General features: G+C 43.4%; 1 protein-coding gene across 1 annotated transcript; it reads right to left on the minus strand.

Annotated features, from left to right (window-relative positions):
• Positions 1 to 15: 15 nt before the first annotated feature.
• Positions 16 to 18,677, minus strand: LOC117256193 (ninjurin-1-like). Its single transcript, XM_033625452.2, has 3 exons — positions 18,357 to 18,677; positions 3,142 to 3,379; positions 16 to 1,020 (listed from the first exon to the last, which is right to left on the minus strand). Exons 1-3 carry the CDS (start codon positions 18,411 to 18,413, stop codon positions 878 to 880), a joined length of 438 nt encoding a protein of 145 aa, XP_033481343.1. The 5' UTR covers positions 18,414 to 18,677; the 3' UTR covers positions 16 to 877.
• Between the last annotated feature and the right edge of the window lie 3,336 nt (positions 18,678 to 22,013).

Raw genomic sequence — 22,013 nt, forward strand, 5'->3', positions numbered from 1 at the left:
ACACATCTTTATCACTTTTGTGGTTTATTTATAAAATTCATTTAAAATAGTCGTCACAGTGTGTAATACAAGATCATGTTGAAAAAGCTTTGTAAGTTTTTGGTCTTTAAAAAATGTGATAAAAGGCCTAAAAGAAACACAGTGCACTATATACGTCAATAAACAAACACTAGCATAAATCACTTTACACATCACAAACTATACTTGAATAGCACTTAAAAAACAGAGCATGTAAGGTCCATTTCATTAATTGGGCGAGGTTTATAATAATGTAAACGTACGTCTGCCCACATAATAAAGCTGTTGTATCATGTAATGCCTCACGAGCAGCAGTAGGCCAGGCTGGCTCCTGATGCACCTACTGCGAAGAATGTCATTTGGATGATGCTGTGGTGATTTATTTCTTTTATTCTCCTACAGATGTAGGCACACATGCAGGTTTAGACTGAAACATACTGACTCATGTTAAAATAACAGTACTAGAACATGTTTTTGTTCATAAAACATTCACAATGGTTGTGACTGACACGCAGTATATTGCTCCTGATATGTTTGTTCTGTAAGTAAAGGCAATAATGTATTTGCATCAGTAACCTGAGCAAGAAAAGAGGTAACAAACTGGGTAGCCACACAGTGAAATAAAAAGTGACCACACATTTGTCCATAGAGAAGGAAGAACTCCTTCAATACACACACACAGACACATACACACACAATGTCACCTGATCCTCAGGATGTGTCAGGTCTTCTGAAGCCTGGGAGGTTGGATTACAGAAAGGCAAGTGCACCTGCATGCCGTTTAATTTGATGAATAAATATCCTGCTCATTTGCATAAATAATGTGGAGGTCCATCTGTACTAAGTTGATCAGCAGGCATCAGCCTTGTGTGTTGGGCCGCTGCACACCAAAGGCTGTGATGAAGACGTTGACCACCACTATGATGAAGACGAAGGCTGTGGCAAAGTTCTCGATGATGTTCAGCTTGTAGTGCATGCTCTCATCATTCAGGTTCCACTTCACTGACAGAACAAAAACATGAAAACATTAGTGAGTTTTGCTTCGTCAGTAGGAGTGACCTCCTTTCCCCACCAGGGGGCAGCACAGTGTGTCCTGCCAACTGAGCAGTGAGGTAATCATTACTGAGCACTATGACATAAATTAACAGCATCTGAGCCCTCAGGTGAATAATTAGCTCCTTCCTCCATCAGGACACTCCATGCCACGCTGATTTAGACAGACAGGAAGTCTGTATTTTGAGTATTTAGCAATATCTTTTATTCAGCATTGGTAAATCTCCCATGACATAACTTTAAACGTGGAAACAGCTGACAGCAGAGGCGTTCCTTCCTGCTGCAGCTCCCTTAACTCAGCTCTGTGTCACAATAGTATTCTCTGTTAGGATAAGATAAGGCTATAAGGGAAGAGGGAGAATGCCAATGTATGGGCAGTAAACTTTGTGCTGGCAGATTTATGTGCCCAAATAAGCGTAAATACAATGTTTGTGCTTGTAAAATGGTGAACCTAAATTAATACAATGCCTGTGATTGTAAATCACCCTTTGTACAGGGTGTCTACAGACATAACCAAGTTAAATTTAAGACTTTTTTAATCGCACCTTATAGGAAACTTGAGACCAAACCTGCGATGGAAAGATATATATAAATTTGTGTGTGGGACATGTGTAGGAATTCTTTCCAAGTAAACACACTGATGTCAGTTCAAAATAACAGTAAGGAAAAATGACAACAATTAAGTGAGTTTAAGTTTAATGTAAAAAGAAAACAACTGCTGTCATAAATGCTATTTATTATTGCAATTCTTCTGTCTGTCCAATGATTGGGTTCGTCAGGCTGGAGACATTTTCGTGGTAATGTAACCAAAAATATTTAAGACCCATTTAAGACCAGTTAAGATTTTTGAAGGCCTTATTTTAAGAAAACCTAATTCAAGACATTTCAAGACTTTTTAAGGACCTGTAGACACCATGTTTGTAAACTTTGGAGAACAACCTGAGAAATTCAAGTTTCTAAAGTTTGTAAATTAGTAGAATTATTTGTAGTCGTAGAGCAAAGCAACCATGTTAAAATTAAATTTGTGCGTAAATTATATTAATTCAATTCAGTTCAGTAGAACTTTATTTGTTCTGAAGGAAATTCATGTGCCAGAGAATTCTTCAAATTACTTAAGTACAGTAACCACAATTTAAAACAGCGTCATGGTGATGCAGTGGTTAGCATTGTCGCCTCACAGCAAGAGAGTTCCTGGTTTGAACCCAGGGTGCAGAGTTTGCATGTTCTCCCCCTGTCAGCATGGGTTTTCCCTGGGTACTCCGGCTTCCTCCCACAGTCCAAACACATGTAGGTTAATTGGTGACTCTAAATTGTCCGTAGGTGTGAATGTGAGTGTGAATGGTTGTCTGTCTCTTTGTGTCAGCCCTGTGATAGTCTGGTGGTGACCTGTCCAAGGTGTACCCTGCCTCTCGCCCAATGTCAGCTAGAATAGGTTCCAGCACCCTTGCGACCCCCAACAGGATAAGCAGTTTTGAAAAATGAATAAATGACAGTCAGGGTCACTCACAGAGTATTAAATATCTTAAATTAATAATAAGAATGACATAAAAGAACTGCTTTCATCAGCATCTGAGTAAAAATTACGAGCAGCTGTCAGCTGTGTTTCCATTCTTGGGAGTTTTGGCTCTGATTTTTGCTGTAAAAGCAAAAAAGTTATTCTTGTAACATACTGTTGCTGTGTCACAGCAGTGTCACACAGAGCGTGGATGGTTTGATTACTCAATGTAACTCACAGTTTCTGCTTTGAATTTACACAATGATGCAGCAGAGGACTAAAACAACACATACTGTACATTTCACTGTAAATCCTCTCATTTGTGAATGCTAAAGTTTGACAAACAGAAACAAGGAGGCGGGGCGTCGGTGGTTTAGTGGGTAGAGCAGGCACCCCATGTACAAGGCTGTTGCCGCAGCAGCCCAGGTTCAAATCCAGCCTGTAGCCATTTGCTGCATGTCATCCCCCCTCTCTCTCTCTCCCCCTTCACACCTAGCTGTCCTGTCCATTAAAGGCAAAATGCCCAAAAAATATCTTAAAAAAAAAAAACAGAAATGAGGAGGCTCCACACTTACCAATGAAGATGAGCAGAACTCCCACTACGATCTGTAGTATGAGGGAGATGCTAATGAGCGTGATGAGGGGCACGTAGAAGGTGAAGTCTGGTCCTTGCTCCATCACGGCCTTCAGCTGTGAGGCATTAGCCATCAGCAGAGCCACATCCAGCATGCTCTCCGCTGCACTCTTCTTATTGGCATAATGGTTCATGTTCAGAGGTTCCTGCTGCCTCCTCCAGGGTCTCCGCAGCGGGACCTGAGTGCAAACACAAATCCTGACATCAGCATGACACAGAGAATGACTCATAAGTGACGGGTAGAAAGGTATTACTTTAAGAAGCTCGGTCAGATTTATAATTATTAACCTTTTATTAATGTCTCAATGTAAAGATATAATAATTAAATGTAAATAGTTTTGTGAGGTAATGTCTCCACACAGCCCTCATCTAACTTAAAGGGACAGTTCACCCAAAAGTCAAAATACACATTCTCCTATTACCTGCAGTGCTATTTATCAGTCTAGATTGTTTTGGTGTGAGCTGCCAAGTGTTGGAGATATCAGCCATAGAGATGTCTCCCTTCTCTCCACTATAACAGCACTAGATAACACTCAGCTTGTAGTGCTCAAAAATATACTTAGAAACTCAACAGCAATGTCTCTTTCCAGAAATCATGACCCAGTTACTTGAGATAATAGTTCCTACATGAAACTGCTCACAACAAGGTCTGTGGATTATCTTGAGTAACCTGGTCATGATTCTTGAGAGAGGAAATGAAAGTAGGCATCATATCGGGTTTCATAGAAATATGTGAACAGCTAGCTGAGAAGTTTGACTTCACCTCCTTATGAAACAGTCAGCTGAATATGTGAGCTTTTTTCCTCTCTTTTTTGCAGCCTCTTGAATCTTCCTCTTGGCATTACAAATTACAGATGTGTAATAGCACACACAGGGACTTTTTCATTAGACCACATGACAATAAACAATCGGCTTAATTAAATATTATTAAACATTATCTGCTGTGGTGATGACCAGGGCCCAGTTGTTAAAAATGTCCCATATTTTGCTATCAGGGTGGACTAATCCACCTTACTTTTGAGGCGGTTTTTCAAAGCAACATTGGACTGAATCACCCTGATCCAGAAACAAACTTTTAAAGATCATTAGATCTGGATAATCAGTGCTCTAAATAGCACTACGTAGCATGTTGTGGGCTTCTGCTAGTAAAGACTAACAGGTAGAATAGCTAGTGTGGGGTTATTTTCAGTACTTTTATTCAAAGGGACAGAAAACAGCAGGGGGGGTGCAACTGTTAGAAACTGCTTTCACTAGCAAGGACCACACCACAACGATATGCAGTTTAGAGATTTAATAAGGATGTGATTGTCAGAAAATGGTTATGAATGGGGTGGTGATGAATGGGGGAGTGCAGATTGCAGGTGAATGAACGGGATGGAGATGACGTCATCGGAGGGTCGGACTGGGTGAGGTGTAGATATGGGCGGAGAGACTCAGTGTGGGGGTTCTGTCTCGAGTTCTGATGAGCCCTTGCTGTTTAGGAAGCCCCCAAAAGAGTCTGATTAAGTGAGGCTTAGTCTGTCGTGCGCTAGACGGAGATCATTGAGGTTATTGTGGATGTAGGTTTGATATGCTTGTGAGAACCAGTGCCCGAGGACCTGAATGACTTGGTCTGAAATACCTGATCTGGCGGCTGAGGAGGCGGCGCCGATGCGGAAGGAATGGCAAGAGTAATGAACAGATGAAATTCCGGAGAGACAGAGGATGTTATGGAAGTGTTTCTGGAACCAGAAACGGGTGGCCATCCTCCCTGTTTCAGTGAGGAAGAGGGGATCTTGTGGTGAAGTGCGGGCGGAATACCGGGCGTGGATGTATCTGGTCAGTGGCTCGTGAGGGCTGAGAAAGGAGTTGAGGCGGAAGATGTAGATGGGAAAGGTTACTCCTAACTGATCAGTTTTACTCCTGCGGAGCGTGAATATGAGCGAGTCTGGAGTGTGGGTGGTGATGTCGGATAGACTGGGATGACGGGAAGGATCGTAGACAGATGATGTTGGAGCGAATTCAGAGCACCTCAGGAATCCGAAGAAAGCGAGTAGAAACATTGATTCCAGTGTTAAGTCGACTGTGGGAGAGATGTAACCGGAGCGCAGAGTGCGTATGCAGCGGCTGAGCAGATCGGAGGTGAGAGGGAGGCGTCTGGCTGTCAGCGCTGGTTCGTGCTTTCGTAAGCCTTTGATTAGCATGGTGACGTGAGCGTGCGAGATTGATTGACAAGGGAGACCGGGTGGATAATTTATGAAATAAGTTGATACCAGCTAGATATGTTTGTATGCTGGAGGCCCGGATCTTTGTTACGGTATGACAGTGTGAGATGAAGTTGCATATGGACATGGCGTCCAGAGAGGGAAACGGTAGATGATAAGTGGCATGGTAATTCTTGAAAGAATTCCAGCCGGTGAGGTAGGCAGATAGCGTGCTTGGTGCTAAACTGTTAAGGTTGGTTTCTTGGGAGATGTGAGTGAGATTTGCCAGATGAGGATTTAGCTGAATATGGTTGCTGAAAACGGTGGGATTGGTGTGGGATGGACATCCGAGTCTGGAGCCAAGCATCTGAATTTCTGGAAAGAGAAGCGGGAGAGTGAGTCAGCGATGGCATTGTGGTGACCGGGAATGTGAGATGCACGGAGGATGAATTGATACTGAGCGGAGATGAGAGTGAGTCTGCGGGTGAATGGCATGATGGCTGGGGAACGGGAACGGCCTTTATTGATTATATCTACTACTGCTGTGTTGTCAGAGTGAATATTAATGCATTTTTTTGACCATTCGTGCCCCCAGATTAGAGTGGCGATGATCACGGGGTACAGCTCGTACAGAGCAGACAAGGGAGAGCGTGACTCTGTATCGAGGGACTCGAACTCGGAGGGCCAAGCGGCAGCAAACCACCTCCCCCCGTAATACCCGCCGAAACCCACGGAGGGAGCCGCGTCTGTGTAGAGTTGAATGTCCTCGGGATGGGTGATGAAGTCGTCATAGAAGAATGAGATGCCGTTCCAGGATGACAGAAATTGCTGCCACATGCGCATTTCTGTTTTACAAGTGTCGTCCAGAACCACGTGGTCGTGGAGAGAGGGAATGGATGCAGCTTTTGTCAGCAGTTGAGAAAGAAAAGATTTTGCCTGTGGAATTATGCGGATGGCATAATTGAGGTGCCCGAGGAGAGCGAGCAGCTGGCGTTTGGTGTACCTGTGTGTCAGAAGATAATTAGACAAGAGCAGCGAGATGCGCTGCACTTTCTCCAAGGGCAGTGAAGCCTGGAATGACATTGAGTCCAGAGTGATGCCCAGAAACTCGATGGATGTGCCAGGTCCTGAAGTTTTTTCTTCGGACAGAGGGACACCGAGGTCGGAAAATGCAGACGTAAGTGTAGTGAGACCGTGGCGAGGAGGTGAGGACGGGGGAGTCACGACAAGAAAATCGTCAAGGAGATGAAGGACGTAGGGGAGCCTGTAATTGTTGGAGAGGATCCAGCATAGAGCCTCGGATAAAGAGTCAAAGATTTTGGGACTGCTCTTGCAGCCGAAAGTGAGACGCACGGAGAAGTAGTAAGCCCCTTTCCAGCAGACACCGAAATAACACCAGAAGTCGGGGTGAATGGGCAAGACCTTGAATGCGCTAGTGATATCAGCCTTAGACAGCCATGCTCCGTGTCCCGCCAGACAAATCAGTGCCATGGCGTGGTCAATGGTGGCGTACTGCATGGAGAAATCCGGGCTAGGAATAAGGCTGTTGATGCTCGGGATTTCGGAGCCGTGTGGGGACGACAGATCAATGATCAGCCTCTTTTTCCCCGAGTATTTGCGTGTGGCGACACTGATGGGACTGATACGAAATACGGGGAAAGGAGGATGATCGAAAGGGCCTATCATAAATCCTTCCATGACTTCTTTTGCCAGTAATGTGTCAACAGTGTCGGGCTCCGTGAGAGCGGATTGAAGATTGTGACATGTGTGGGAAGAATCAGGAAGCACCTCCGTGCCGGGGTGAAAACCGTGAGTGAAGCCAGAGATGAGAAAATCGACAAACTGCTTATCAGGGTGGTCACTGAGAGCAGCAGCGAGTGCACGTACCTTTATGGACGTGCCAAGGTGACGTTCTAGTCATGCTGCTGTGTTGGTGGGATTGTGGGGGCAGGTGGTCCTGGCGTGAGCGCCCCCGCAGAAGGAGCAGACGTGCAGGAGACGGCAGCCGGACGAGTTGCAACTCCACTGATTGAAATTATTGCACACCATCCTGCCGCCCTGATAGAGGATCGGCCGTCCTTGCTTGTCGACGCCCTTTGGCACCGGCACGTTGACAGTGGGACGTGCGTCCTTGGCTCTGGGGATGACAGGAGGGGGGGGTGCAGCGGAAGACAGACGGTCGAAGATCGGGGCATTGCGTGGAGTGGTGGGGCGGGAGTGCGGTGGAGGAGCCATGATAGTGCATGCAGAGGCCGGATGAGAAGGGGTGCCACATAAGTCGCAGGAGAGGGAGGAACGAGCTCCGAAAATGCGGCAGTATATTTCTGAATCGAGGGCCCCCCAGTATGTCCCCTGGTTTAGCTGCTGCAACCGGCCGGCTGCTTGTGCGGCAAATTGGACATGGTAGGTATAAAATCCCGTCCCTCCGAAACGCAAAGCCATGTCCAACACGATGGACAGATAGTCGTCCAGCTCTGATTGACGGTGAGGAAAAGCAGAGCAGATGACGTCGCGAAATAGGGAGAAAGCTAGAGCAAACTCGACAGGAGTCAAGTCTTTGGACCTGGTTGGCAGTGACTGCTTTAACAGAACTGGACCGAGGACGGTCTGCAGTTCCCTGGGTTGACAACTGTCAAAAAAGATGGCTGAATGAGCTGGGCTAGGTCTACATAATTACCGGACAGTATTTGCTGGCGCAGTGAGTGCGAGACGGGTGAGGGGCGGTGAATGGCAGAGGCTGGCAGAGCTGGTGGTGTGGCTGTGGCTAGAGTGTAGACGGCAGCAGAGGAAAAAACATTAGGGTGTTGGGGTAGGGGGGTAGGGGAGGGGTAAGGAGAGACACGTCGGAAAGAGAGTGGAAGGCAGTGAAACACCCGCCGAAGGAGCCTGTTGTGCTGCAGGACGGGGCTCCTGGGCTGCGATGCCAGCCGGAACGGAATAGTTGGAAGGAAGGGTAGAGGAAAGGGACGTGGGGATGGAGGATGTGTGTGCACGGGGTGAGAGTGGAGGCCTGCGAGACAGGGAGGAGAAGAAGGCAGATATTGCGCGTGACATATCTGCGTCTGAGGGAGCAGGCACAGGGGGTGATACGACCTGACCCCCGGCTGGGGGAATGAATGAGAGAGGCTGCTCCAGCCGGAGTGGTGGAGGCGCCGTGACGTCACCGACGGTGACGCTGGCGGGAGTAGGCCTCGGAGGGCGACCCGGAAGTGCGGCCGGCTTGGGAGAAGGAGCTGTGGCCTCGGGAGCCCGGACGGCGGCTGAATAGAGCTGGAACAGCCTGGACTTGTTGTCACTGCGGTGGAAGGGGATGTTTTTTGCCCTCAGGAACCGCTGGAGCCGGGCGATGGTCCAATCTCTGATGTCGGGCTCTTGCTGTGGACGTGGACATGGTGGAGATGGCCGAGTGGAGCGTGACTGAGCGCCGCGGGAGCGGCGAGGTCGACTAGACGCTGCACCGCTTCGGGAAGGAGGAGGAGAAGACCGCCGCTGGCTCCCACGGTTGTGGACGCGGCGTCGATTTCCCACCCGCGAGGACGGAGAAGAGGAGGCCTGAGATCCACGAGGAGTTGGGGCGATCTCGTTGATGGAGCCCGACGGAGAACCACGGCGAGACGGAGGGATGTGGACCACAGAGCGCAGCCGGCTCCCCTGGGAGTTTCGGCTACCGGCAGACTGCTGAGACGGGGTCAGAGGATCACCTGGCTCGAGCAGAGAGTCGTACAAGTCGTCGGAGTCAGACTCGGACAGGTTGACTTGCAACACGTGATCCATCGGTGAGTACACACAAAAACACACTTGCTGAGATAACCTACGTAGGGTCGCCAATGTTCGAGAGATCTGAGAGGCCTGTGGTAGAGCTGTGCTGGTATATATATGTTAGTCAGTGTGGTTGAGGCGTGGTCCTGCTCCTGAACCTAAGTTAAACAATTAACTCCATAAAAGTGATAAAGTTAAAATCAGATGCAGCATGGCTTGAATAATAGTGATTTTTGAAGATTTCTTCAAGTTCGGCACCATATAGACCAGTGAATGAAGGTAAATAAACAGAAGTATGTGGATAATATGATACTAACAGTCTTCTTAAGGTGCAGACACACCAAACCGACATCAAAGAACTAGCGGCGACGAAAGCCAACTGTTGCGTCGTCTACGTCGCCTCACGTCGCCCTGTGTTAGTTGCATTTGAACACACTACAAAGACTAGGCCTACATCCGACGGCCAAGTGGCACGTACGTTCTGTGCCTGCATGAGAGAGAGCGGAGTGACAGAGTGGTACATCCTGACAGCCGAGGTGTTACCTATCTGTGCAGCTGAGCACTGCAGCACCTCCACGGACTATTACATTCAGACGGTCCTGGTGTTTCCTCTGCTGGCTCCACTTCACTCAGCTGCCCGATAAACCTGCTGCTTCTTCCCACTTTAACCTGAATAACAAACCAGGGCTCGGTGCTCCGGTTGGATCCAAACGGAGAGCCGGGGCTAGCTCAGAGACTAGCAGAGACTAACTGGCTGTGCATCCCTTCGTCATGCTGCAGCTAACGCTCCGCTAGCCGCTCTATGTTTCCAGGGTTCTTTGTTTCCCGGGTTCTATGTTCCCCACTTAACCCTGCAAAAAAGCTTCTATGTTCCCCGCTTACACAAAAAAGGTTCTATGTTTCCCAGGTTCTATGTTGCCCGTTCAACCAAGCGGGTAACATAAGCACCGGTTAGCCCCGGTTTCACTACAGGCAGATTCACTCGTTACAGGGGCGAGGAAATAAAACCTGAACAGCCAACCAGAGTGATCTCTTTCACCGACTAGCTCCGCCGACGATTCAACATGCTCAATTGGCCGAAAAGCCGCCGCCGCCGAAGGGCTGACGGTGTGGGACACACCGCAAAAACTAGGCTGACAGAGGCTCACCGATGGCCCGACTTTGGTGGACGGCCGACCGTCGGCTTGGTGTGTCAGGGCCAGGGGCGGACTGGGACTAAAAAACAGCCCTGGACTTTGACTCGGCCCAGCCCACAACAACCGGTGCGTGGAAACTCATAGATATCTATGCTGCCCTACAAAGCCTAAGTGCAGTAACTATGCAAAGGGTAAAACTGAGAAAAATGGCTTTAAAGTTTGGTTTTGAGACAGATTTTGTAGTTACTGCAAATTTTATACCGTTTTTTCTCTAAAACTAAGCAAAACTGAACTCTGAATCTGTGTCACAAGATAAAACAGATATCAAGGAGTTCATTTTTACTTATAACTCAAATTTGACCAAAAATGTAGTTACTGCACTTAGGCTTTGTAGGGCAGTATGGGCCGGCTGGCATCCAATTTAAAGGCTGCCACCTAGCGGACTGGACGTCTAGGTGGAACAGTAGCATGGCGGCCGCCAGCTGTCCTGGAGTACCAGCCGTTCTGTGATTCTCCAGAACCTCCAGATGGCCAGTCCGCCCCTGGTCAGGGTCTTTAGAGGCTTGTGTTTTGAACTCAAATCAATAAACCATCTCGAGACTTTATAAGCGGCTGCAGTTAACAAAATGTAACTCACTGTATATAACAAATGCGAAAAAGAAGGAAACCTAGGTATAACAGAAGAGGAATGGGAGGAGTTATGTGAACTACAATGGAAAACTACAAGTTCATGGAAGGAGAGTTTTGTTGGAAAACCCCATTAGGTTCTTCATTACTCCTGTTCAACAGCGTCACTATATCAGTTGTTCAAACTGCTGGAGATAATGTGGGTGCTAATGTGGGTGCTCTAATGCCAACCATTATCACATATTCTGGTCTTGTCCATCACTGATTGCTTTCTGGCAGGAGATTCATACAGTTTTGCAAAAAGTATTCCAGGTGGACTTTCCATTTTAACTAGAGACTCTATATTTGGGCACCCTGCCACTGGACAACGTTACCTCTCATGAGAGATACCCATTTCGGATTCTAAGTGCTGCTAGCAGGAAAGCCATTACCAGAAAGATGCTGAAGCCAGCAACACCAACAGTGGAGGACTGGATTGACATTATTTATGACATCTTTAGGATGGAAAGGATTACTTCTTCTATAAGACTGCAACAGAACAAGTTTTTGAAAAGATGGGAAAATGGGATGGTGTGCATTAAACCTGTTTGTTATGTCCTTCTGAGTTATTTTATTTTTAATTGATTTATTTTTTTTTTGTTTATATGTGGAGTTAAGTTTCTTTTTTGTTTTAGTTTTTTCTATATTTACATTTACTTTATCGGTCCATTTTGGCTTCTGTATTATATACAGTACAGGCCAAAAGTTTGGACACACCTTCTCATTCAATGCGTTTTCTTTATTTTCATGACTATTTACATTGTAGATTCTCACTGAAGGCATCAAAACTATGAATGAACACATGTGGAGTTATGTACTTAACAAAAAAAGGTGAAATAACTGAAAACATGTTTTATATTCTAGTTTCTTCAAAATAGCCACCCTTTGCTCTGATTACTGCTTTGCACACTCTTGGCATTCTCTCCATGAGCTTCAAGAGGTAGTCACCTGAAATGGTTTCCACTTCACAGGTGTGCCTTATCAGGGTTAATTAGTGGAATTTCTTGCTTTATCAATGGGGTTGGGACCATCACTTGTGTTGTGCAGAAGTCAGGTTAATACACAGCCGACAGCCCTATTGGACAACTGTTAAAATTCATATTATGGCAAGAACCAATCAGCTAACTAAAGAAAAACGAGTGGCCATCATTACTTTAAGAAATGAAGGTCAGTCAGTCCGGAAAATTGCAAAAACTTTAAATGTGTCCCCAAGTGGAGTCGCAAAAACCATCAAGCGCTACAACGAAACTGGCACACATGAGGACCGACCCAGGAAAGGAAGACCAAGAGTCACCTCTGCTTCTGAGGATAAGTTCATCCGAGTCACCAGCCTCAGAAATCGCAAGTTAACAGCAGCTCAGATCAGAGACCAGATGAATGCCACACAGAGTTCTAGCAGCAGACCCATCTCTAGAACAACTGTTAAGAGGAGACTGCTTGAATCAGGCCTTCATGGTCAAATAGCTGCTAGGAAACCACTGCTAAGGAGAGGCAACAAGCAGAAGAGATTTGTTTGGGCCAAGAAACACAAGGAATGGACATTAGACCAGTGGAAATCTGTGCTTTGGTCTGATGAGTCCAAATTTGAGATCTTTGGCTCCAACCGCCGTGTCTTTGTGAGACGCAGAAAAGGTGAACGGATGGATTCCACATGCCTGGTTCCCACTGTGAAGCATGGAGGAGGAGGTGTGATGGTGTGGGGGTGTTTTGCTGGTGACACTGTTGGGGATTTATTCAAAATTGAAGGCACACTGAACCAGCATGGCTACCACAGCATCCTGCAGCGACATGCCATCCCATCCGGTTTGCGTTTAGTTGGACGATCATTTATTTTTCAACAGGACAATGACCCCAAACACACCTCCAGGCTGTGTAAGGGCTATTTGACCAAGAAGGAGAGTGATGGAGTGCTGCGGCAGATGACCTGGCCTCCACAGTCACCGGATCTGAACCCAATCGAGATGGTTTGGGGTGAGCTGGACCGCAGAGTGAAGGCAAAGGGGCCAACAAGTGCTAAACACCTCTGGAAACTCCTTCAAGACTGTTGGAAAACCATTTCAGGTGACTACCTCTTGAAGCTCATGGAGAGAATGCCAAGAGTGTGCAAAGCAGTAATCAGAGCAAAGGGTGGCTATTTTGAAGAAACTAGAATATAAAACATGTTTTCAGTTATTTCACCTTTTTTTGTTAAGTACATAACTCCACATGTGTTCATTCATAGTTTTGATGCTTTCAGTGAGAATCTACAATGTAAATAGTCATGAAAATAAAGAAAACGCATTGAATGAGAAGGTGTGTCCAAACTTTTGGCCTGTACTGTATATATGTAAAAAACAACACATTTTTATGTTACTTTCTGGGGTAATGGTGTCCTACAGAAGGCTTGGAAGCACAGAGCTATAAGCCCTTTGAGTATGATGAAGCTGTCTGACTGGACCCTGAGATAACTAAATAAAAAGAGAATAAAAAAAGTTAAAATTAAAGTAATAATCTCAAAGATTTTCATTTAAATAACTGTCTGTTAAGTCACTGTCTATCACTGAATGAGGTCATACAATTGTGGCTCACCAATGAAAGCATTTGAAGTATTATTATCTAGGTGTCTCGGCCACATTCACCCCCACCACAACACAGATATGTGCAGGGTTAGAAATAAGCACAAGCCACCAGCCAAATGTTGGTCAAATATGCAAATGGCTGCTAGATTTGCTTTATTTACCAGCACCTGCATACATGCTGTGATAACCTCTTTTATCAAGCCAGCTGCAGAACGCACAAAACAAGGTGACATGATGGAAACAGGAGTCAGCACAAAGACTTTATAGGTAGCCTAATGTCTACTTTATCATCGTAACAGTTAAACAATTTCATTTTCTGTAACCCCTTAAACTGTTAGGGGTCACGGGAGGGCTGGAGCCTATCCCAGCTGACCATGGGGCGAGAGGCGGGGTTCACTCTGGACAGGTCGCCAGACTATCACAGGGCTGACACATAGAGACAGACAACCATTCAACAATTAACCTGACTTGCATTTCTTTGGGCTGTGGGAGGAAGCCGGAGTACCCAAAAAAAAAAAAAAACAGTCCTGCTAAAAACTTTTAAATATGTGCTGGAGGTTATTTTCAGATCAAAACCAAGACTAGAATACATAATCTAATCTGACTTTTTTACTTTTAATAACCCACTTTCAAGATTTGATCCAATCTGATAGCAGAAATCTGATCAGGTTACTTCTGGGCCAACAATATCAGAGTTACTGAGTGATCATTGTTCAGTCATGTTTTAGTCACATTTTTGTTAAACTTTTTGAGTTTCAAAACAATTAACCCAACTCTATTCAAGAAAATTCTTAAATTACATCAGAACTGATCAGCGTGACAGCCAAAATATGACCCAGACTTGTGCAATCGGAGTATTTTTTGTTTGCTGTGAAAGATATTAATGGAAGTGAGAGTGTTCAGTGGCTTAAAACAAACAGGAACACCCGTGACTTGGGAGGTTACTGTGTTGGTCTCAGTCCAAAGGTCAAAAATAATTTGTCAAGCCACATCCTTTCTCTCAGGCTGACCAGGTCACACAACCGAAACACAAGTGTGGCCTCCACCCAAATGCAGTGGAAAAAATGAGTGAAGAGGCTTCTGGACGTGTTACAGTTACACCATACATACATGTGTAGGCATGAATTTACAACAATAATCAAGGTCACAGATGTTATTATTAATTATTAACTTTTCAATATCAAATCTAAAACGCATAGTGCTGTGGAAAGTCGAAGGAAGCAGAATTTCATGTGCCATTAACACTCAAATAGACCAACTAATTTATCCAGGAAGAGCTCAAGGGATCAATTTCCTTCCTTTTTGTGGAACAGCAGAGAAAAGCGTTACATTTGTCTTACAGGTGAAATGAGTCTGTGGTAAATGGTTCATTTACAAACAACATATACCCACTACATCACTTTTTCTAGGTCCCTCTTTCTCTTCATATGAGTTTGGGTCAGCGTTCAGGGTTTCATCTGGGTGGAGTGCAGCTTAGAGACGCCAACAATGCCACCGTTGTGGGCCACGTTGGCAACCTCACGCACTGGGGTTCAACTAAACGTTCCTCTTTTTCCACCTCTGAACACCTGCCAAGCCGCAGAGGAAAAAAAGTGCTGTAGTGGTACACCAGCAGATATGTGTCAGAGTCACAAGCTGTCGCCAACTAAATCTTCTTGTATTGTTGCTTGTTATTGCTTCATTTTTGGTTTCTGTGACTCCCCTCTTCCCTCCTGCGGCTTCCTGTACACACTGAGCGTTCCAAGGAGTGGTGATCTCTCTTTGACTTTCCTTTTCTATTGTGTTTTTAAGTGTTTCCTTGTGTGCTCAGGTTTTTGGGGGAGAGTTTTGTCTTGTCTCATTAGAAAACTTGGGTTAGTACTATTACTGCTTGTGGTCTGAGACATTATACATGACATAGGGTTTTCTATACAATTACAGTCTCTGAGTTTCTGTCATACAGGAAGCCGTACATACCGAGTGTATACTTTGAGATGTATTTTGGAGTTGGCATACTCTACATCACTGGCATCTTTGTGTATTTACTTACCGGGGAGGCCTGCTACCCAGAACAAGAAGGTATTGATATATATGAAATTAGATTTAACTAGTGACACTTTAAATGCAGCTATTCCAAATAGGCCTGCAACTAATTACTATCTGTGTCAGTGATTATTTTTCAGTCTATCTATTGGTTGGTGCACTCTTTGGGTCAAAGACCCTAAATTGATGCACGTTAGGTCACAGATCCCCATTTGATAAGATTTTGCTTCAGGTTCCTCTATCTGAAACGACCTGGGTTGTTAGATGTGATTATGACGCTACACCTGTCATCTACAGTTGAGGAAATAACCACGGAGGAAGTAAAACCTATTACAATAGTCGTTCCTGTGGCTCCTACTCACATTGGGCACAGTTCTATAGTGAATTTATTAATGAAAATAAACTATTCCCCTGTAACTCCCTCAAGGATGCCCAGGGTCCCTGAACTCTGGATCGAGAACCACTGGGTTAGTCTATTAAAAGAAAGAAAAACATCTATCAAATGTTTCCAGAGTCCAAGACGACATCTTCACATTGCTTTTTTTGTCTAACAAACAATCAAAATGTCAAAGGTATTCCATTTAAAATGATATAAAAAGCAAGGTTAAAAAGCTTATCATTTTAATATAATACCTTTAAAAAATTAACAAAAATTTAAATGGCTGTACTTTTTTTTTCCACGGAAGTAATCCTGCAGAGGAAAGTAAAATTCAAAATAAGATCTCTTCTTTATCCAGCGTATTTTTCCTCAACATATAACTGAGCTCAATATAACATCAATATGAGATTTTGACCATTTGCTCATACTCCTTAAATTCAGCTCCTGATTAAGAGCCTCCTCCTGTCTCAGCCCGATCCTAGTTTAAGATCTTAAAATGCACTTTTTCCTCTCTTGCTGCAGTAATCTTTATTTGTCTGAAATTATTGGCTCTTGATATAACAGTAAGATCCAAAAGAAAACTTGACTGGCTTATAAATGAGCCTGCAGAATTTGAGAAATTTGTCTCAGTTATCAAGTCTCAACTCAACAGATCAGAATTTAGCAATTTATTGTTTTTTTTTAACTCTTTTATTTATAATCTGTATAATATTTTTTAATAATATTTTAATAGATTCCTTTATATATAACTGAATCCACTGGCATATTTCTCTATTTCCAATTTTTCTGATTTTATTTATTACTCATGTATTTCTGTCTACATGTTACTGTGCGTTATGTTATAGTATGTGTGCAAGGTAAGCTGCTCAAACAAATTGCCCCTGGTTGGATTAATAAAGTTGTCTGGATCTAAATCTCCAAACAGGAAGCTGACTTATTTCTGATGGGACAAAGAAAAGACTATTGTGAGCAGCAAAACTGAGATATTAGACTATATATCATCTTAGATTCTGGATATCGTTAAATGGTAAATGGACCTGCACTTGTATAGCGCCTTTCTAGTCATCTGACCACTCAAAGCCATTTTTACACTATGAATAACATTCACCCATTCACACACACATTCACACACTGGTGGCCGAGGCTACCATACAAGGTGCCACCTGCTACTCAGTTTTAACACACTCATTTGGGGTTCAGTATCTTGCTCAAGGATACTTCGACATGCAGACTGGAGGAGCCGGGGATCGAAAGGCTGATCTTCCAATTAGTGGATGACCCTCTCTTTCTCTGAGACAAAGCCACCCATTGTATCGTGATATGGCACAAATGGTGTTTATTCCTTCGATTTACATTACAGGCTGACATTTAATAAAATGATGTAAATGTATCAGCTTACCAGACTTTTTATTCTAACGCTTGCCTCAACCCACTTAGTCGTTACACCCATATTATTGATTATTATCAATCAAAAATCTCATTGTGTTAATATTTTCTGATAAAAAAAGTCATCCCTACAACTTTTTTGCATCAGAGAGGGTGTTTGGATTTAGTCTCCCAGTCCTAGCGTTAATGACATACTTTTGAGAAGATTAAAAAAATATTGAGATAAATATTGTGTATCGAGATACGGCCTAAAAATATCGTGATTTAGGCCTAAATTTCAGGACATATTGTCCAGCCGTAAGAGACCGCTTCCTGTTGAAAGTTTTGATCACATTAACAGAGCATATACTTGGTTATATCATACCATGTTTATAGAGTACTTGTGATGCATTTAGGTTATTATGAGGTAAATAAAACATATGGTCTTATGGGAGAAATGTCTGATCCCACAGCACATACACAAGCACAGGCTGTCCTAACACAACACAAAGATGTATTGTTGAATAAAGCAGATTTTAGCTTGTATTTACATTTTTGACTGTGACCTAATCCACTGAGTCAAATCATATGCCTGATTGGGGTCAGTGGCTGAGCTGAGCTGACCCACCTGGATTCCTCTACAGAGAGATGTTTGTACCAACTCACCCTCCATCGTCTGCTGTCTCGTCTATCATTAGTGTAAACTGAGCCTCAGTAGATGCCAGCAGCAGGACAGAGACAGACTGGGCCCAGCACAAGTTTGTAAACTAGTTTAAAGGTATAAATTAGCCTTGAAATCAGAGCTAATCCGTTAACCTTTGACATTAGCTTAACGACCTTTTAACAGTCATAGTGACACTTGTTCAGTTGGCTAACATCAAACAGCGTTGAGATGGATGGATGATGGGACAGTTGGATGAAGACCAAGCAGGGATAAACATTCAGCGTAACATTACCCGACGGTTATCTCACACTTTGACATGTTTCTGAAAGGATTAAGCTCTGACAAAGCCTGACCGGGACATTAGTGGACATAACTGACCATGAAGCTGCCCTTTGTCACGGGCACCAGAGCCGCTTTAACTTACCTCCGCTTCGCCGTTCCGGTCAGCATCACCGTTCATTTCAAAGTTGTCCGTAGCCATCTTGGTAATAACCGCGTAATATCCAGATTAGGTTGCTTTATTTCAAGTGTGGGCTTCAGAGGAGTCGGTGGTCCAACCAGCCGGCGGGCTCACAGGCACTGACTGAATAAAAAAAGCTGCCGTGACGACAAGAGGGGAGAAAAGCTGCAGGCTACCGCCCCTCCAACATGGGGACGACCGCCCTCTCACAGAGCGGTGGGCTGGTAGTTCAGTAGGAACCGGGCGGCCCAGTCACAGGGTAATGATGGGGTTATTTCCCACAGTAGAACTGAAACCCTGATGTAATGTGGATGAGCCGAGGACTTCTTGTTCTTACAGCTAATGACAGACAGTGAAGGCAACACGACCCTTTACTGCCACCCTGTGGAGTAAGGCGGTATTGCATGCTGGAGGCATAACTATGGAAGTACAACTAAATGGTAGTTTAATTTGATTAAACTTGATTAAACTCCTTTTTTAAGGAGAGGCACCGTGTCAACTTAATATAATCTGAAATAACAAATGCAGAATATTAGGCAAGGCAAGGTAGCTTTATGTGTATAGCAAATTTCATACACAAATACAATTCAAGAGCAATAAAAAAAACATAATACAGGATACAGAAAAGAGTAGTCTGAGTACTACTTTCTTGAAAAGGTCGAGGTTCTGTAGTCCTAATTTCTGGAATCTGAATATTTTCTGGTTGCTCAGTCCTTTGTGACAATGGGCCAGATGGAATTCGGACATTTAGGGGATTGATCGGCTGAGTAATCATCAGGAAGCATATCAACAGGACTGATGGACCAAGAAAGTAATCTTGGGTTGCAGCCCTACTCTTTGTTTTGATTTTGTTTTGTCTGTTGTTTTGTTCTGTTTTAATGCAGCACATTGTTGGCATACATTGAATGTAAATGGCTGTATTTCATGTTGCTAAAACCTCAATAAAAATATTGTGGGGAAAAAAACCATCAAAATAGCAAAAGTGCAGACAAGAGGTGCAAAGATAAATATGTTAAATTGAGTTTTAAAATAAGGCATGCTCTTGCATACTCCTTATTCTGCTTCTGTTTTCTTATAGTTTCTCTATGTAGTATAAGAGCAACTGTAACATCTCCAAATTTACCTCCAGGGATCAGTAAAGTATTCTGAATCTGAATTCATATTTTTCTAAAAAAGCACTAAAAAAGTAATGGGTACATAGACAGCCTAACTCCTACAGGGCAAGTTGACCACTTGGCCTGGTTTTCAATCCACTCTTGAGTAACACCAAAACGAATTGGATTTAGTGGAACAAAGTAAATAAATGTATTCGTCACAACATGGGGAATATTGTAGGGTCCGTTCTAGTGAATGCTCGCATGATTATGATCTTTACACCAATTACAACTCAAGGAATGTCTTACTTGAAAACCATGAGAGATTAAGGAATGTTATACCAGTTTATTTTATTTCTGTATGATACTTGTATGAGTGATAATGGTATAGATATTACTATAATTATCTGTTTCACTCCCACAGTCATATCTTGTCAGATTATGTATATACTGAGTGAAGCTGACAAAGTGAGGTAACAGCAGCAAAGTCGAAGTCTAGACTGAAAATTCTTATCCGGTCAAACACGTGCAGTCATGTGTGTCAACAGGAAATGAGACACAGTGAATAGGATGTGCAGACACCAATTGTCACACTCATGGCTTCACATTGTAAACTGCCCCCACCCCCAAGGCCTGACCGCACCCACCGACTGGTTTCTATTATTTCCTCTGTTTCCCTGGAGATCTGGGCAGGTTTGTCGCACAAGCTCAACCCCATAAATACAAATCTGTCCCTGGAGGTTGATCCCCGTGGAGAAAGAAACTTTTGAGGCCTTAAGTGTCAATTTCAGCCTCTTCATTCAGTACCTTGTTTCCCTCACTTTAAATTTTATGATTCTGTGGTTTAAAGCAAACCAATAAAAACAATTATGATAAATTTGTCAAGCCTAAAACAAGTACACAATAACAATAATGCCCCATCACCTCCACCTCTGACTTTTCTGTTTGTTAGAATGTTAAAACAGCAGCTTTATGTATCCCACATGTATTTTTTAAATGTATTTCAAGTACATCTGTAAGGATGATGCAAAGCTGCACAACATGGACAACCTTTAAAAGGTGAATAGCTACCTCACTCTACAGTATAGCATTATGTTACTCATTAAACTCAACTTTAAAGGTCCAGTGTGTAAGATATAGTGGGATATATTGGCAGAAATGGAATTTAATGTAAGTTTCTTTAGTGAAAGGACAAACCAAACACTGACTCTAGATAGGGCCATTCATGTTTCTGCATTTTTACACTGACTGTGGTTAGCAGTTTTATCTATTCATTTATTTTTCTACATACTTACTCCTCTTCATCCCCTATGAGACATACGGCTTCACTGAGCTCTTTCCAGTGGATTCGATCCTTGGCAGCATGTTGCGCCTCTCCCTATGACAGGTTCATCTTTTCCAGCTCCATTGTCACAGTTCTGCAGCAGGTGGTTTTGGACCTTCTAGGTTTTCTTTTGCTGGTGGTGTCCATCTTAAGTAGACTCTTGTGATCCAGCTCTGTTCCATTCTTAGCACATGGCCTAGCCATCTCAAATGTCTGTGTGTGATTTCCATGGTGATGCTCCAGCTACCTGTTTTCAGTTAAAGGTTGGAGATTTTGTTTGGCCAGAGGATCTGGCAAATTCATCTGAGGCATCCACCGAGAAAGGCTTCCACTCTCATGTCTGTTTTAACCACCCACCAATTCAGAACCGTACAGCTTTTTTTTTTTTTTTTTGTATGTGAAACTGTGTTTTTATTGGTTTTAATCACCTGGTCTGTTTGTTTTGGAGAGGAGGAGACTTCTGTGGATGATTCAGCTGCCAGTAAAAACCTATTGAATAATGAACACTGAAGGAATTACAACCAGGAGAAGTCTTAGCTGTCTGGAATCTTCAGTCCTCACTGTTAGACACCACTAGATCCCCTTAAATTTTTACAAAATGCTCCTTTAAATGAGAAAATTTGTCAGTGATAGTCCAGCTGCTCTACCAATATAGCCTATTAACTAGACTTAATAATCACTTTTCTTTGTTGTATTAATCATGCTAGGAGAAAAAGTTCTCATTAGTATTAGACATTATAATTATATAACAAACGTCTTCTGTGTTATATCAACAGAAAAACAAATAAAATGTCAGACAAAGCTTCTGTGTTTGAATTCATTCATGGCCTATATTAACACCTAATCAAACTGTTTTATGTTACACACAAATAAAAGCATTAGAATAGGTAGCAGTCTTATTGTTCCCCTGTTTTTAAACAGACTTTTATTGAAGTTTTCCTTGTAATAGTAAGATTTGAATGATTTATTTTATATGGTGACTCACATGGAGTCATGTAGTATATAGGTGCACATAATATGTAGCCACTTCCATCACTGCAAAAGTCTGTAGGGGTTCAAGAAAGTAGGCTAAGTGATGTTATAAGTAATATAAAATTATTAAATATATATAACACAATATAATGTAACAGGTTGGAGTCAGGTAGATTACCTGGGAAAACCACCTAAAATTCTAAAAACTACTTTAAGTGTTATATGTAAAAC

The sequence above is a fragment of the Epinephelus lanceolatus genome, chromosome 1 (genome assembly GCF_041903045.1).
Source record: "Epinephelus lanceolatus isolate andai-2023 chromosome 1, ASM4190304v1, whole genome shotgun sequence".
Lineage (NCBI taxonomy): Eukaryota > Metazoa > Chordata > Actinopteri > Perciformes > Serranidae > Epinephelus > Epinephelus lanceolatus.